At 35.7% G+C, this 18,534-nt stretch overlaps 1 protein-coding gene across 5 annotated transcripts in view; it reads right to left on the bottom strand.

The window, feature by feature from the left end:
• The window catches only part of CNTN1 (contactin 1), a 284,008-nt gene that overhangs the window by 122,289 nt on the left and 143,185 nt on the right, over positions 1–18,534 (bottom strand). For all 5 annotated transcript variants that reach the window (XM_006202860.4, XM_072972986.1, XM_072972985.1 and 2 more), the window contains 3 exons: positions 9,420–9,558; positions 8,506–8,538; positions 431–563 (listed from right to left, as the gene is read on the bottom strand). In XM_006202860.4, the coding sequence (XP_006202922.1) occupies positions 431–563; positions 8,506–8,538; positions 9,420–9,480 (227 nt within the window). In that variant the 5' untranslated portion in view covers positions 9,481–9,558. The remainder of the gene's footprint in view (positions 1–430; positions 564–8,505; positions 8,539–9,419; positions 9,559–18,534) is intronic.

Genomic DNA, 18,534 nt, shown 5'->3' on the forward strand with positions numbered 1-18,534 from the left:
GTAGTTCATATAGAAATATTTTTCTTCACCTGTAGTTTCGAGTTACCTAGGCAAGTACGTACAAAAAACATTATCTCCTCAAATGTATATATTTAAATTGTGAGTGTTTTTCATATAACCTTTTTCACGTTTAGCAGCATGATCTCCATTAGCCAATTTTTAAGTGGATAATGTCCAATGGCATTCATTGCCTTTATCTGTGCAGGAAATAGGACGTGACTTCTTTGCATACATTTAAGAAAACTCACTCTTGACTTGGGCATTAAACAACTTTTAAAAAGTAACTTGCGTGCCAACATGTTTGTCAGTGTCCCTGGACTTTCTAGAAAGCTTTACGCCATAGCTTCCTCTATGGACAGAGGGTCATAGATGCTGATCTGGTATCTTCAGTTCAACACTTCATTCTGAAAAGAGCAGTGAGATACATTACGTGTAAACTGGGAAAGGGCTGGCCCGTGCCCTACAGTTTAGTGAGACTTTTCCTTCTGGTGATTCCTCTGGATAAATGGTATTGATTGGCTGCTCTTCAAAAATTGGTCCAAATCCTTTATCTTCCTCAGAAACTATAAGAAAAATAAAATAAATTGGTCTAAATCCTTTGTCTTTCTCAGAAACTATAAGAAAAACAAAATTACTTTTACAATGTTCTACTTTATACATCAATGATAATGGGTACATTTTAATGGATACATTAAAAAAGTATTTTGAAAAAAAATGTCAGAAACATGGAATCTCCATTTTCATTCAGACCAAGGATGCTTGTCTTTATAATCCTGAGGAAAACATTTAGGTTCTTCAGTCAAAATTCTTTCTGCCCATCTTTCATCATTTCTCCAAAAGCCCCCATGTGTCGCTGTGCTTAACTATTTACAGCTCCTCAAATAAGTCATGCTTTCATGCCTCTGGGACTTTGCACATGCTTTTCCTCTTTCTGGAATTACCATCTCACTTTTCTCCTTCTATCAAAATGTGTCCAGTCCTTTATGACTTAGTCATTGAGCTAATTCTTCCAGGAAGCCACCGCTCGAACCCCTCCTCCCTTAGTTGGTCCTCATTTGTGTTCTTGTAACTTCCTGTCAGGCTCAGGGCTCTTAACACACCTGCTGTGATTCTTGATGCAACTTTCTGTTTCACTGGATTGCAAATGCTTGGGGACAGGTGGCTATAGCCATACTCTCTGTACATCACTCCCCTAACTAGCTGGCTAGCAATCTGGAACACAGCAGGTACTTCACAATTTCTGAATGAATGAATTTCTAGATGCTCTGGGGAAATCAGTCCTTTTCCTGGGCCTGTCCTTGTTTTGTTTTTGTTTTTTAACACGTGACCAGCACTGGTACCTAGCAACATTTTGAACAATCAGTAAATTAATTACGTGGATATGGGATCTGGCCATCCGTTTAAATCCATCACACAAATACCCTCGTTGAGATGCAGTTGTTCCTGACAGCGTATCCTCTCTGGAGGGGAGGAGCGAGACCTCACAGCAGGATGAGGGGAAGAGAATCACTCACATGGCATCAACGTGGCAGCACTGGCAGAGCACAGCTAAGAGCCATATGCCCCAAATGAGTTAATCCTGATGAGTATGGCTACAAAGGAGGATGTTCTTACATGCGATCACTGGAATGTCTGCTATGATTCACTCCTCCAATTTATTTTGTAAGAGAGAGTGTAAAGCCAATGCTACACTGAAGTTTTGGCTGCTCTAACATTAAACTTGAAGATAAGAGCAATCTTCCAGTTTCTTTAAACAAGCAGTTTAAATTCAGTCATCTGTTGATGGACATTTAGGTCGCTTCCTTGTCTGGTATATTTGGAATACTACTTAGTGATTAAAAAAAAAGAATGAAATTATGCCTTTTGCAGCAACATGGATGGACCTGGAGATCGTCATTCTAAGTGAAGTAAGCCAGAAAGAGAAAAAAAAATAGCATATGAGATCACTTATATGTGGAATCTAAAAAAAAAAGGGAAAAGGAGGACACTAATGAACTCATCTACAAAACAGAAACAGACTCGCAGACATAGTAGACAATCTATGGTTACAGTACAGGGGAAACGGGGTGGGAAGGGATAAATTTGGGAGTTTGAGATTTGAGATTTGCAAATGATAACCACTATATATAAAATAGATAAAAAAACAAATTTCTTCTGTATAGCACAGGGAACTATATTCAATATCTTGTAATAACCTTTAACAAAAAAGAATATGAAAACAAACATATGTATGTATATGCATGACTGGGACATTGTGCTGTATACCAGAAATTGGCACATTATAACTGACTATATTTCAATTTAAAAAAAAAAACTTAAAAAAAGAAGCAGTTTCACTACAACTTTTAAATCTTGCTTTAGGAGGGGTGGGTATAGCTCGGTGGTAGAGTCCATGCTTAGCATGCATGATGTCCTGGGTTCAATCCCCAGTACTGCCATTAAAAATAAATAAATAAGTATACTTCAATGAAAAAATGCAAGTTAAACCTTGCTTTAAATACTGTATGGCAGTATCTTTGGAAAAATTATTTAATGTCTCCAAGCCTCAGTATCACCCTTTGTAAAATGAGGATAATAATAAAATCTACCTCATTTGACCAGTTTGAGAATTAGCTTGAGACCACCCATGTAAGCAGTCATGTCAGCAATCAATACTGATTTTACCAACTTTCTTATGAATTTGCCAATGCTTTCAAAATTTAATTTACACACCCTATGTACATCAGCTCTTAGACTAATTCTAAAAGCTTCAGGTGAGCCAAATTTTATTCATTCTTGTAGCTCTGGTGCTATCAGCCTTGTGCCAATACGGACTTCTGTGCGCACAGGTGATTAACAAAAGCCTTAAGTTAGTTGCTCCCAGTATGAAGGGTTAATTTTTCTAAACGGGCCTGAAATACTTCAGAGGGCGATGCCTCATTTGTAGTTGGAATTTGCTGAAACTGCCAGCCAAGAATTTACAGACCTCGCTTACATTCTGTGACCACCATCCTATTTCAGAGAGCAGAGAAATCGCTGGATCAGAATTGGAAAAGCCAGACGAACTGAGATTTAGCTCCAGCACTGCGGTTTTCTAGCTTTTGTTTTATACAAGTCATTTTTTCTACATGGCTTCTACAGTTGGAAAAAAAAAAAAAAAAAAAAAAAGGAAGGAATAGGGGCCCCTTGCCCTCAGACTCCACCAGACTACAACCATAAGTTAAGATGATGAATGGGAGTGCTCATGGACGCCCTCTGCTGATGATTTTGAAATCCTGCTCTGAGCTGTGTCTAGTTCCACATCCCTCTCGAGGCTGTAAAAACTAGAAATGCATGTAAAGTTTTTTGGCTTCTTTTCTAATAATTTTCCTGAGAAGGCCCATTTTTTTCTGGCCTTTTAGGATGTAATAGCACATCAAAGAAAAATGAGGAATGAATTCCAAATCCCTGATAACTAGAGACTCATTTGGATGGAGGGTCTAGATTTTCTGATGTCTGAAAGCAATGACCTTGTGCTTCTCTGTGATAAAAATCAACTGCTATTTCTCTTCCCACCTGGACAATCTCCTAAGCCCTTCCTGAGTCTCCTAACCTCACAGGTTTTCTGATTGGAGCAATTTAGTAACCCTGCTGCTCTGGGGATTTTGTTGTTTCTTCCCAATTCACACAAAAAAATGCTTAAAAAGATGAGCAGAGAAGTGCAATTTTATTAATGTATTTTGATTTGCTTTGGGAAGGCAAGATGACTTCTATTTCCACTTTGCCCCTGGATAAACAATGAGTTTAGTATAAAATTTTTTGAACAGTTAAAAAAATCTAAATAGACTAAGTATTTAGAATACTAAAAATAAATACTGTTTAGGGGAGCTTAAAGCTCATACATTTCTCCTAAGTGCAATGTATTTATAATCAAGCCTGATGTTTATGGTATTACTATCATGACCAGTGGAAAAGATCATAAAATTTAAGGAGGGATGGATGTTTGATGCAATTATGCATATAACTGGAACAATAACCCACTGGTCTGCACTGGATTGGGTCTTGAGTTTCCATCTGCTACATCAGTGGTACCTAAAAATTTCAGATGGTCATCTTGGAGGCTCGAGTTTGATGAACTAGAGGTGTTGCTTGTCCTTAGTTCAGTCAATGACTTGATTCTGACATCTTTATGGCGAAGAGATTTTAGAGAAACACCAAAAGCATCACCCATGAAAGCAAAACAATTTGATAAATTGGATTTTATTAAAACTAAAAAGTTCTACTCTGTGAAAGATACTGTTAAGAGAATTTCAGGTCTTCAAGGTTAGGGGGTTTTTCTTTGCATCTACTCTGATTTGCATTGGAGAATTTGCAATAAGTAGCAAATTGGAAAGACTTTCAACTAATTAAATATCTACCTCATTTAATAATAGGGGCTATAAGAGTGATTGCACATTATTTCATAAAATTTGAACTCATCTCAATAGGTACAGGGTTGCATTAGCTAACGATTCTTCAACATTATTGTATTCCCAGTGTTAAAATAGTTCTTGCCTGTCTAGCATTTGCTTCTAGAGAGCCCTCTGATATTGGGATTGTAAAAATCCTGAATTCTCAACTTAGTTTATAATTTTATTAGCTTCCTTGAAATAACTACTTTTATCACACTGAAATAAAGTGAGTTCTGTTCATTCAGAATTGCCTCACAGAAATGACTGTACGTTACCTTGAAATACAGCAAAGACAGACAACACAGAAGTATACATCTATGTGGAGGTACAGCTCAGTTGGTAGATTTGCATATTTTAATTAAATGCATGGTTTTAAATATTTCCTTTGAGAGTGTATCTTTTAAGGTACACACCTTTGAGATAAAAATCAGTCAGCTTTTAGAAAACTGAAAATGTATTTACGGTTTCTTCACCATGATCATATGTATTAAAAATAAGCCTAATTTTTTTTTCTAAAAAAGGTAACAGCAACGGAAATTTCTGTGGGAAATAATGGAAGCCACACGTTAATAGTGATAAGACTGCATCTGTTGACAGACAATCCCTCAAAGGATGTATGTAATGATAACGACACTTCGGGTGGGAGTTGGGTTGAAATTTATCAGCCAAACCTGATATTTTAGTGCCCTATGCTATTTCTCCTCAATGAAAAGCACTTTTCACAAATTACATGTATATACTTCCTAAAAATCTACTTCCACTTTCCCTTTCTAAGAAGAGACAATGAACATTTAAGGGATAAAAATATGAAGCTAATTTCCAACAAGCTAATGAATTTATTTTTCACTTGGAGAAAATATTACCTTTAGGATATTTCCTTTTGCTTGCTTTCTAGATCAAAAAGCAGAATATGACACGTTTTGTATCACATTAATATTTCTCGTATCATTGTATAAATGTACATTTCTTGTTTTTCTAAAATTTTCAAGCCTGAATAAAATGATGTATTCCATTAGGTAGTTTACCAATGATTCCATAGAGTTTATTTTGATACTTGGGCTCTTGAACGATAAATTACTCAAAACAAGCTTTTGAATTGCATTGCCATGCTCGGTGTGAACTTCTGATGGGAACTGCACACCCCCTTGAAGAATATCTGAGCTCATCATTCTGTTAGCTCAACTAGGGTGCTCAGATCAAGGAAAAAGAACTTTCAGGGAGAATTCGACAAAAGGTTTGGCCAAGAATCCATTAATACAAGCATTACACTCTCCACCAACAAGAAATTAAACCATCTATTGCTTTTTTTTGGGCCATGGAAATAGATGACAAATTATTGAGCTTTGGAAGTATTATGGGGCTTAAGACACAAGAAATAAGAGACAAATGGATAATGTGTTAAGAAATAAGATTATTTTTTAAATACATGTCCTTTTCTTTATGGATAGATTCCTCAAAAAGGAACACATAATTATAGATGACTTCTCAAGCCAATTGAAGACAGCTCTTCAAATCACTCTTGATCTGTTCTTAATGCAAATGTGTTTATTTTCTATCATATAGTAGTAATTTACTGCAGAAGTAAGTTCATTTCTTAAATTTTCTGTTAATTAAGAAGCTAAAACAGAAAAAATCATATATGAATATTTGCTGTCAAACTCACAAATGGCAAAAGATGCTGTTTTTGTCAGTAGCATCTTAGTTTCACAATTAATGTTAGTTGTATGACCTTAGATGTGATTTCTTCACCTCTCACTACGTAGAGATGGCCCCCTGTAATTTGCTATTCTGTTTTACCTCTGGAAATTGAGAGTATCATCACAATTTGCGTTTGAGAGTTATTTTGTTCATTTTATAATTTTTGAAACAAATTCTATTTCCCATTCTGTAATATGGCACCTCAATCTGTTAGTTTTCAAACATAATTTTACAAAAGTATGTTATAGGAAGTGTCTCAGGGAAAGATCTATAAGAAAAAAGCAAAGAGAACAAAATTTTAACAGAGTCTAATATTAGAATTTTTACAACATTTACCATGTTATAGTGGTTATAGGATGGGGAGTGTTATAACCTCTCTTAAAATACAATAAAGTCTGTAAATGAGACAACATTTAAAATGGCTCAAAGCATACTTCTTCCAAAGAGTACAAGCTCTTGTCTTCATGGTCAGTCATTCCCCAGCGATAAGAGAACAAGGACATTTAGGGCTTGGGCTTTGAATGTTCTGGTGTCCCAGTCCTTTAGGCTCATGGGCAATAGGTAAATTGCAGTAATTTACCATAACCTAAATGTAAGGAGTTGGTCTCTAGAAAATGCACAAGATGCAATTATTAGAAGGAAGACAAAACCGGGTTAGCAGAATGGTTAAGTTGACCAAATTTTCCTTTGCTTGGCTTTACCTGCCCCCAAAGAGCCTATCACGTTTCTTGTTAGCGCCACTTCCTTGACCTTTGGTCCAACCATGAAGCCTCTAGATGCTGTGCTTTGCATACCAGCCAGGAATCTTCCCACAGCTACCTCATGTTTGCCTGTGTGCGCTGCCACAGCCAAGGGATGGCGGGGGAATCAGCAGCTGAAATAGGCAAGGAAGGAGCTTTCCCCTACAAGTGTCAGAGGAAGCACGGCCCTGATGTCACCTTGGATTTGGATGTCTAACCTCCAGAACTACGAGACAATAAATTCTGTTGTTCTAAGCCACCCAGTTTGTGGTACTTTATTACAGCTGTAGCAGTCCTAGGAAACTAATGCATGGATTACACTTATTGTGTAAGCCGTATAAACACCTGTTACTTAAAGTTAATACTAAACTGTTGAACTTTAGTGAACTAGGCTTTCTCAAACTTGTTTCACAACGAAGTCCTTTTTAAAGTACTTCCTACTAACATCCTGCAGAGCAAGTGTTCTTTGAAACAGGGACTTAACGCAGCCCGTATTTCTCCACCTCCACACTTTTACTTGGGCCACTTCCTCTAAGAATTAGCTCCATTTCTATCATTTAAACTAATTCAAGTTTCTCTTATCTACTACCTCCATCGTTGGGTATTTATTAATTCCTCAAGTAATTCTTTTAAAGTGCTTAATATATTTCTCTTATGAATTTGTTACCTATTTACCTTCATTGTTCCCTACTCTGTGGTAAGTTTATTGAAGTCAAGAAACATATCTCACAGATCTCTATATGGCCTACATATGGTGATTCCTAACTCACAAAGAGGGACCAGAAATAGCTTTGGCGGGCTTCAGGCTAAGACTTTCCTTTCTCTTAATCCCCACGGCCACCTGGCATGCAGGTTGTAGCATTGGTTGCTCAGTGATCCTTCCTAGTTGTTCATTCTGCTACCACTATGCAGTGGCTCTTATCAGTTACCAGATTTACAATGTTTCATGAGCATCTATTATATAGGTCACTATGCTGGAAGCTGTGGCCCCAGGATTTTTTTATTCTCACAACAATCTGTGATTTTTACATACTGGAAACTTGAGTCTCATAGAAGTTGAATAATTTGCACAAGATCATATAATTAATGAATACCATGTTGAATATGCAAATCCAGGCTGGTCTTACACTAGACTCTTATTTTTTCCAGTCTATTACATTGCTTCTGTTTCAAAACTACTCAGTGGTCAAAGTAGAATCTAAACAATCAGGATTACTAATTAAATTCAATAAATAATAAATGATACATTTTGCCATATTTTGGACTTCTCATTTAACTGAATCTTAAGGCTCCAAGTTCATTAACTTAAGTTCTCCTGCAGCAAAGAAGAAGGCTTTCAAAATAAGCTAGATTTTAACAATATTTAAGAATTTGCTTCAAAATTTAGTAGCATAGGATGGTTACAAAGCATGAAGGAAAAAATACAAGCTACATGAGTATTTTCCATCTGCTATAATCCTCTAGTAGGATATTTGCTTGTGGTATATCCATTCATTCATCTTGGCAATCAAACATACTGCCTGAAGACCATCTTATAGAGCATCTTACAAAATTTCCAAGAGTGCTAACATTAACTACTTGCTTTAAGTTTAAAGCAGGGATGAAATATGATTTATTTGAGAAAAGTTATTTAAAAACATACTCCATCATCAACTTACCTCCATGACCATACCTTCTGTGCCATGTAAATTCTAAAAAAAATTTTAAAAAATAAAATTTAATCACAAAGCAGTTCTTCAAGTTGTAGATTCACACATTACACAAATAGCTGAGATATTAATTAATGAAATGAGATTATTGGCTCTTTGCTATTAAGGTTGAAGTATCACCATATCTTTGCAAATATTTATTTTCTTGTCTTTGTATTTTTAGAGTTGTAGCACCTAAAATTTATGGTCAACAGAATTAGTATGGATTTTCAGTACTAATAAAATTATTTTTGTTTCATTTTATTCATAAAAGTAAGACAGCTATAATAACCTTACCACAAAAATTTTCTTTATTACACTTGCAAAACATGTATGCATATATATGCATATAATTATATATGTGTGTATGTTATGCGTGGATAATTACTGTGGTTGTATCAGTATCATTAATATTCTTAAGTATTGATAAAATTATTGTACCTTTTGATTCTGAAGTTATCATAAGAAAATTACTCCCCCAAATAAAATAGCATTTTTATGTCCTTAACAATAAATAAGAAACACAATAGGACACCTATCTCAAGTTCATCATTAAAGCGATCAGTAGGGATTGATAAATGAAAATGAGACCCATCTATGTCTTGAACGTAAAAGCAACTCAACAAGTACTGAGTTAATGTAATTGAGATGAAAGTATGAGAAAAACTGTTGGAAAATATGCTGCTTCAGATAAATATACGACATATCTCTCCTTGCAGAAAATATTTCTGAATCTTTCACACTTGTTTTTGAAAGATAGAAATCTTTGACCCAGATATCAAAAGAAAATGTCTATTCTAACTTCATACACCAGATTCAATGAAGTGAATAGCATATTGATTATGCTGACAATTTATGCAGATTGTGCAAAGGCTAGTTCTTACCTGACAGACAAGTTGTAAATGATATTATCACAAGGTGACTGATCAGCAACCACATTTTCATCTTGTGTCCAGTAGAGGTGGAGTTTGATTTTCAAAAAAAAAAGCTCTAGCTTTATGGCAGTTGAATAATATTACACACCTGCATAAAGAAAAGAGAAAGAAAAAGAAAAGGAAGGGGAAATGTTCACCATTTGAAATCAATGCTACCAATTCTTTTGGGAGTTTGAGATTTGCAAATATTAACCACTATATATAAAAATGGATAAAAAACAAACTTCTTCTGTATAGCATAGGAAACTATTTTCGATATCTTGTACAAATAACCTTAATGAAAAAGAATATGAAAATGAACATATGTGTGTGTATATATATATCTATATATATGTATTACTGGGACATTGTGCTGTACACCAGAAATTGACACATTGTAACTGACTATATTTTAGTAAAAAAAATTACTGATTCTCTTTTATCTTATATTTCTTCTTTGTAGAATGAATTTTAGTTCATTTAAATATATTTGTAAACACCATGCTGTAATAAAAGGAGTCGATCTGGTATTAGGACTTCAGCTGCCTCTCGGTATTGACACCATATGAAACATGAGCCAGTTACTCAGTTGGTATGTTTCAGTTTTTAATTTTCCAACAATCGAATATAATATCATTTTTACAAACAGCACAGTTGTGAACATTTCAATGCCAATCATTTAAACTGAAGATTAAATTTACTTGAAGGGCTAGTAGAAAGATTCAACTAGAGATATGTTTGTGTAAGAGTTTTGTAAATGTATAAACACTATACAAGAGTTATATGTTGGCATTACGTGTTGGTGGCTTGAGGAAGATTTTTGCCACAAAAGTTAATCTTTAATGTTAAAATATATTGATTAATAATATATTCATTTCCTTTCCCCTCCTTCACTTTTTTCTTTTATTCATTCAACAACATTAAATAATTGCACTTTATATGGCAGCAAGGGAGAATCTAGGATTTGTGTGGCCAAACCTTTACAATTTGGAGAGCCACCTTTAATGACAAGAAGATAAAATTACTGATATAAACCATGCAGCAGTCTAAATAAAATATCTTGCTTTTATAAATTTTGTGAAATCTTCTGACCATGTGATCACATCGGTGAGGTTTGGGGCCTTGAAATAGCCTCCTGTAAGTGAAGGGCCCCGTGACTTAACTTCATCATCTTTGTGGTAAATCCCTCCATGACCAAGCATACAGATGAAGGAATCAAAAAGAAAGACATGGTCCGCTTGCCCTTGTGAATTTCACAGGTCAATAGGAACACTGACATTTACACAAGTCAGTGCGATGAGATAGCTGTTTGAATCTATAGGCTATGAAACTTGGAAACATGTTCATCATTTTAACTGAAAGCGTTGTCAAATACATTGCAGTGGGAACGGGCTGCATAAGACTGTGAATGTGACCTGATTACTGTCAAAGTGTTCAGTAAACACGAGCAATTATTCTGCTCGGCCTTAGGCCCATTGGGCCACAAGGCACAACAACATGGCACTTGTTTATTGTTGTGTCTCTAATGCCTGGCACATAGAAGTCACTTGATATATATTTATTGAATAAATGAATAAATGAACGGACCATTCCAGAACTGTATTCCAAAGCACTTGCCACAAACAAACTGAAATTTAAGTTTAGTTCCTTTAAAATAAGAATAGGATGCTGACAACAGGTCATCAAGGAATATCTCCTACTGGGCTTTGGTCTTTGTTAGGGATTATTGCTGCTTATAAATATTATCGTAGAAGAGGATATTCTAAGTAGCAATATTTTAAAGCATTTTTAATAGACGCTTTATTGTGTGTTGTTGGAAGTCTCTGTCTTCCAATTTGAATACGTACATTCTACTCAGAAGGAAAAGTTTTTCATTATTTTGAGCCTCTCTGGGCCATATCACACTATCTTTCTCTTCACTACAAAATATTGCCTATTTCAATAGGACGGTGAGTCATCATCCTGGAAGCATTTATTTTATTGTATTTAGTGGGTTCCTTGCTGTTTGTGTATAAAAGCATCTCTCATATCTTGTTCACATGTTTGTTTTCTGCTGCTGATTTGTTCTCTGGTGTCACCAGTTATCCCATCGTTTGTGGCTCCCTGACCCCCTCCCCTTGGCGGTGCAGTACAGGAGAGCGGCAGCAAGGCTGAGCCCAGGCTTCCTGATGCAGAAGAATTGCTCTTGTTACTTCTCCCCTGAGGATCTACCACTCAGTAATTCACAGCCAGCTTCCAGCCCCTAGCCCCCATGGGCCTGAAAGTGTTGCAGCAAATGAAGAGGCAGAGGAAGAAAACAACTCTGACAAAGATGTGCCAGTTAAAGGAGTAGACATGTTTCATCTCGATAACCAAAAGGACAGAATGACCAGATCTGGGTCCCAAGGATGAATTCCTGTCCCCACTCTGTGCTGTGCTGGCCACCTCCCTGGTTTCTCCCACATTCACCCTTGGTCTTATACCAGATACTGGAGATGCTTCATCCCACAGCCCATCACAGCTCTATAAGGTGTCTAGTGACTGGTGTTTCCCTAACATATATTTGCACTATATTAATTTCCAAAGAATTCAACTTCTTTTCTCTGGCATATTCTGCTAAGTCTCTTACTCATGTATTAAGACAACAACAACCAACTAAATGTCCATCAACAGATATCTGGATAAAGAAAAGAAGTTGTGATATATTTATGCAATGGAATACTACTCAGCCGTAAAAAATAATAAAATGATACCGTTTGCAGCAACATGGATGCAACTGAAGGTCGTCATTCTAAGTGAACTAACCCAGAAAGAGAAAGAAAAATACCATATGATATCAATCATATGTGGAATGTCAAAAAGAAAAAAAGGAAAAAAGAAAAAAGAGGACACTAATGAACTCATCTACAAAACAGAAACAGTCTTGCGGACATAGTAAACAATCTTATGGTTACCAGGGGGAAAAAGGGTGGAAAGGGATAAATTGGGTGTTTGAGATTTGCAAACAATAACCACTATATATAAAAATAGATTAAAAAATCAAATTTCTTCTGTATAGCACAGGGAAGTACATTCAATATCTTGTAATAACTTTTAATGTAAAAGAATATGAAAATGAATATAGGTATATATATATATATGCATGACTGGAAAATTATGCTGTACACCACAAATTGACTGACTATAGATCAATAAAAATCATTTTAAAAATATAAAGAAATGTATGATGACATTCCCTATTCTTTTCCATCATTCTCCTTCTTTCTTTTCACACTTGGCTTGCTGTTAACTTCTCTCTTTACTTTGGACCATGTTATGGCTCTCCTTTTAGAAATTTGGTCCATAACTCTATATGCATTTTTCTGCTGGAGACAAATCATCTAACCCTTCTCCTGTTTAGTTCTATCATGGGTTAGTTCATATAAATTATTCAAAAAAGCTTCAACAATACATTAGCAAACATTTAACAACTAACAATTATTCACAGAATATTTAGTACTGCTATATAATCCAAGACTGTTTGATCAAGACCAGCAAATCTAATATTTCATTGAACCGATGCTTATGAAAGCATTTACACTGAGAGAGAACAAAATCTTAGAAATACCGATAAAACATAATATATATTAATAGATGGTCATATCTCTATTTTATACAGAAAAAAAGATTTGAGGGGATGTCATGGATCTATTCTGATTTATCCTCAACAAAGCTCATGAAAGGATACGTTAAAAAAAATTTTAACCTAAAATTTTACTTATAGTATATACATCACTCTGCTCTGGTTCTGAAGAGCATTTGCTGTAAAGTTCTATTTCCAGAAAACGGAGGAAGCTTGTTGGTATTGGTGTTGGTGTTGAGCACACATTATCTTAGGGGAAGAGTCATCAACGTCTCTTACTCTAGATTTTAAAATCAAAGGACATTTTATCCTTAGACACAATCTGAAATTCTGCCTCTGCTGTACAAGTCACTTCACCTTCCTGAGGTGTCAGTCACCTAGTCTGCAGAATGGAAATCCAAGCTCATTTTTCAGAAGATTATTTTGAGGACTAAATCATGTATGGTTATGAATACACGTGTGTGTGCAAGTAAATGCCCTTTGATATATGTACACAACAGAAGTGAAACATTAAAGTGAAATTAGCTGAAAATTTTCAGAAATAAAATTAGTTTGGAATTTTAAAAACGTGAATCCTTTAGAAAAGGGATACAATATATTAAAAAAAACTAATCCTTTAGAAGGGGATACTATATATACTATACATTAAGCACTTCTGGATCAACTTCATACTGCTCTATTTAATTTTCAGATTATTAAAAATAGTTTAAACATAGGAGGCACAACTCCCTCTAGTTACATAATTGCATACTTTGGATGTTCTTCTCCAGCCTCACACTGACTTCTTTAAACTCCATCATCAAATTATTATTGTTTCCGTTTAACAATTTTTCTGCAAAATAATTAGCAGTGTTTTAGCAGCTGACTGCTATGATTAAATATATTTAGTAAAAATTTCTGAAGAACATGCTGTTCTAAGCCAAGGAATAACAGTACACACCCAAGGAAAACATTCCAGTTTCTGAAAATGGTTATAAACAGTATCCTTCTTTTCCAGAACAGAGTCATAACGCTGCTCAACTAACAGGTAGAGTGTGATGGTCCTCAGACTGCAACCACCTTAGCTGCTGAAACAGCCTGTCATTTGGTTGTGTGTGAACTATATATAAAAAGTGGAGCAATATAATGCATTTCAATAAATATAACATCATTAGATGTTATATAGTGACTTTGAAACTGCTGAGGGAAAAATAATCTGAAGGCTTTTTGAAGATACAGGTACTAACTGAGTGCTGACAACACACCCTGCATTTTACAGAACAACTGGCTGCTCATATTTTTAGGTAATTGGATTTATGATTAAATCAATTACTTGTTTATTTTGAAAGAGATGTAATGCATGCAGAGGAACTTAAAACTAATGGAACTCTGTCTATTTTTAGGTTTTTAAAAAACCTTCGTAGTAGCTTTCTATATTGTTTTCCCTAGTGGCTGCACCAATTTACATTCCCACCAATAGTGCAGAAGTGTTCCCTTTTCTCCACATCCTTGCCAACATTTGTTATTTGTGTTCTTTTTGATGACTGCCATTCTGACAGGTGTAAGATGATATCTTATTGTGATTTTGATTTGCACTTTCCTGATTATTAGTGATGTTGAGCAACTTTTCATGTTCCTGTTGATCATCTGCATTTCCTCTTTCAGAAAAATGTTCAGTTCTTCTGCCCATATTTTAAATGGGTTGTTTGTTTGTTTGCTTTTTAGTTGAAGTACAGTTGATTTTTTTAAAAGGCTAAAATTAAAAGAAAAACACCTCTATTGTTCGTTATCACTGATATGCTCCATCCTGTTTGCCTATATAACCACCAAGCTCCAAGTCCAAGATGGATTCACAGTTTCCAAGGCATTAGCCTGATGTGACCCGCCTTGTCGCCAACAGCAGTACCCATCATGCACCGACACCATGACACTTCTGATGCAGACTAAATGAGGACAAAAATCTCTCCTTCCTTCAGGAAGGTGGAGTTGGGATGTGTGAAAGAAAAATACTGCAAACCATATCAGCAAACAAAGAATGCTGAAGCCACCAAGTCATCAGCGGCTGCCACCACCCGCCAGTGAAGACAAGCCTGCAGCCCGGCCTCTGCAGCCGCTCACAATGGTGCACCCTGAGGGGACTCAGAATAAGAAAGGTCAGGATACTGGCCCCAAATAGCTAGGTGCTTGTCAAAGGAATGAATTCAATGAACCCAAATGTTTGCTTCCTCCCATACATAGAAAAGCACTAAATTCTTTAACTTGAGATGCCTGGTTTTCTTTAGATAACAAGTAATCTTTTGTTGTTCCAACTCCCTGGTCTTTGTAGTAAAGCTCCTATATATATCCTGGCTCCTCCCCTACCTCTTCGGAGCGGTCCCTCAGAGCCATCTGAGAGGCTGTCATCCTGGCTTGAGCCCTCCCACCAAATAAAATGTAACTCTCAGCTTTTAGGCTGCCCCTTTATTTCAGTCGACAGATGAAAATTAGGGAATACAACCCCAAACCCTTCCCTCCCAGTGAATATTCTGCCCATTAATTTTTACACTCCATGTGACCAACTTGCCAAAGAAACTCAGGGCAGCCACTCACCTGGGCCTGCCCGCTCTCCCCTTGAGAGTGTACTATCCATCCCTTAATAAATCCTCATTTTCCTTTCTTAAAAAAAGAAAAAAATAGAAATAGTAATAATAAGCAAATCAGGTAATATAATTTCTTGATTATCTGCAACTCCAAAAATTATTAATTCAGTCAGTGAATAAGGGAGGAGCTGCTTTATCAAGCAAGACTCAAAACTCAGACATAAGTGTGTGGAATGCCACTCAACCTCTTTTCCATCAGTGCATTAATAAAAATCAATGAAGGAGAGAGAGATGTCATTGTCAGAGGATGCTAGGCTGACCTCCCCCACAAACACATCAAAAATACATCTGCATGTGGAGCAACTCTTGGCAAGAACAACCTGGAGACTGGCAGAAAGGCACTTTTACAACAAAGACTTTAAAGAAAGATACATATAAAAGGCACAGACCTCCAGGAAGGCACAGACCTTTGACGTTCTGTTTTAAATAACAAAGAAGAGTCATTGACTCTTATGGTATCAGTACTTAAACCAATGACTGATTCCTACCCGGATAATTTAGGGACTTTTTTCTAGAAACGGCATAAGAGAATCATTTTTTTTAATGCACTCCAATTAAATTAAAACAATTTAGTATTTTTGAAACACATATAAGAGGATGTCATTGAACGTTTGTGCAATTTAATCACTTTTTTTTATTGCGTGTTGTTTAAAGACCAAGAAATTTCTTTCATTTTCTTAGTCAAGTTTAAATAAAATAATCATATAAAGGTTACTGGATGGTAATTTATAATTAATCATTCATTTATTCCATACGTATTTATGAAGTATCTACCAAATTGAGACATTTTGCAGCAGCAGCCTATGTATTGGTAAATCAAAGGCATAGATTCAGGGAGGAAATTTCTGGGTTATAAATGCCTCAATAGAAGATTATCTTATTCCTTTTTCTATTCCTGACATGACGTCTTATCCATTGAAGATACTTGGTTTAACATCTGTTGAATAGATTTATTGAGCTGTTACTAAAAGCAAATCACTGGTCTATGTCCGACTCACAGATCCAAGCAAGCAGGAGGAAGCAGCAATAGTGAAAGCATAAAGGAGGAAAGTAAATGTCAAATTCAGAGAACTCTGAGGCATTTACTATGGCCACAGCCTACACTCACAGGATCATTTAAGAAAGATAAGTGGAGAGAAAAGTACTGTCAAATTATGCGGCCCTCAATGTCATGTGTTGAACTTTTGGTTTCTTCCACAGTAAGTTTCCACTGCTGAATTGTTCCGCAAGAAGATTATCATGGTAATATTTAATCCTAACCGCTTTGGCTGAAGACAACTCTGATCTGCAGGCTCCTTTTCAGTGTGCCCATGATCAGAACAGACACTGGTGAAATTCCCTAACTCTTGCATCCTGATGCCCTCACAGCATCAAGTTCTCAGGTTTATAGTGACAATATGGTCTTGAATTATACAGAGGGGTTTACCTCTTTTTATTCAAATTTGTATCAAAGATTAACTAAATTGCCGGGAAGGCAAGAATGGATGTCCCTTCATTTATATGAAATTACAGAACAAAGTTGTGGACTTTTTTAAAAACTGAAATCTGAAGAAAAGGGATCTATAGCTTCTGAAAATAATTTTATTCTCTCTAATGTAACTAATCATTTCTATGTATCAAACCCAAGTCTTATCAATCAGCAAGTACTGACTGGGTACCTTCTATGTGAAAGGCCCTATACGAGATCCAGATGGAAACAGAAGCAGAGGCAAAATTTCAAACTTCAGAAGCTTTGAGTCTAGTTAGGCACAAGGATCAGGGCAATCTCTACGGCTCTCCCTTCCTTCCTTGCTACCAAGAAGAATCTTTGCCTATGCATTTATTATTCTAGTGCATATGTATCCAAATGTCTGAAACCTAGTGAATAATGTAAAATTCAATTTGATCTTTACAAAATGTAACTTACTTACACTCTCTGCCTCAAAACTTATCAGTGACATGCTATCACTTCGTAATTCATTCCACAAATATCTATTGAGTATCTATTGTATGCACTACGTATTTACTATGTTATAGAAATAAAAAATCAATTGTAAGTTCTTAGCTTAGTTGTTAAGATACCCACATTCCATCACTTTTCATTCTGTAAGACAGGCTCTGTTCTAGAAGCTTAAGTATTAACTCAAGTCATCGTCACATGAGCTAATAATATAGTTACCACTATTAACCTCAGTTTTGGATGAGAAAACAAAAATTTTTCCTCTATTTCAAGACAGATCAAGATGATCTTTATAAGAAAAGCTGTCCTCTGACAAGATCTTCCTATGAGGTCCTCTCCCTGGTCTAAAATCTTGGAGCAGTTGTTTGACTCACTCACTGATACCTTATTGCTATGTTCTTGCATGTCTTCCAAATGCAAGGCCACTTCCAACCGAATAGAAGAAAATTTGATTAGGAAACATTTAAATACAATTTAAGAGGTTGAAAAAAAATTGTTCTGGGGAAGTGATTTCTTTGCAAAAATCGAATATTTCTGATAGGATTTGATAACTTATGAGGACAGTAAGCAGAGTGAAATATCTATCATACTATTCTAGGAAATCTGTTAGTATAGTATTTTAGATTTTTGTGTTATCAAAAGGCAATGAGATTGAGAGACTGGAGTCTGGATAAAGTCTGACTCATTCATATGGCTAGTTCATTTGGGGCAAATTATTCCAGCATTTGTCAAATAGGAATACTAACAATAATGTAATTGTGAGAATTATTTGAAAAATGTACACAAGGCACCCAGCCCATTTTTCATCGATCCTCAATAGACTAGAAGTTAGGGAAAGGAACGTACTTTATACATATATTCATATTCTTATTGGGGTTTAAATACTTTACACAGAGAGTGTGACTAATGAACATATATGCATTCACT

Source organism: Vicugna pacos, chromosome 12 (genome assembly GCF_048564905.1).
Source record: "Vicugna pacos chromosome 12, VicPac4, whole genome shotgun sequence".
Classification (NCBI taxonomy): domain Eukaryota; kingdom Metazoa; phylum Chordata; class Mammalia; order Artiodactyla; family Camelidae; genus Vicugna; species Vicugna pacos.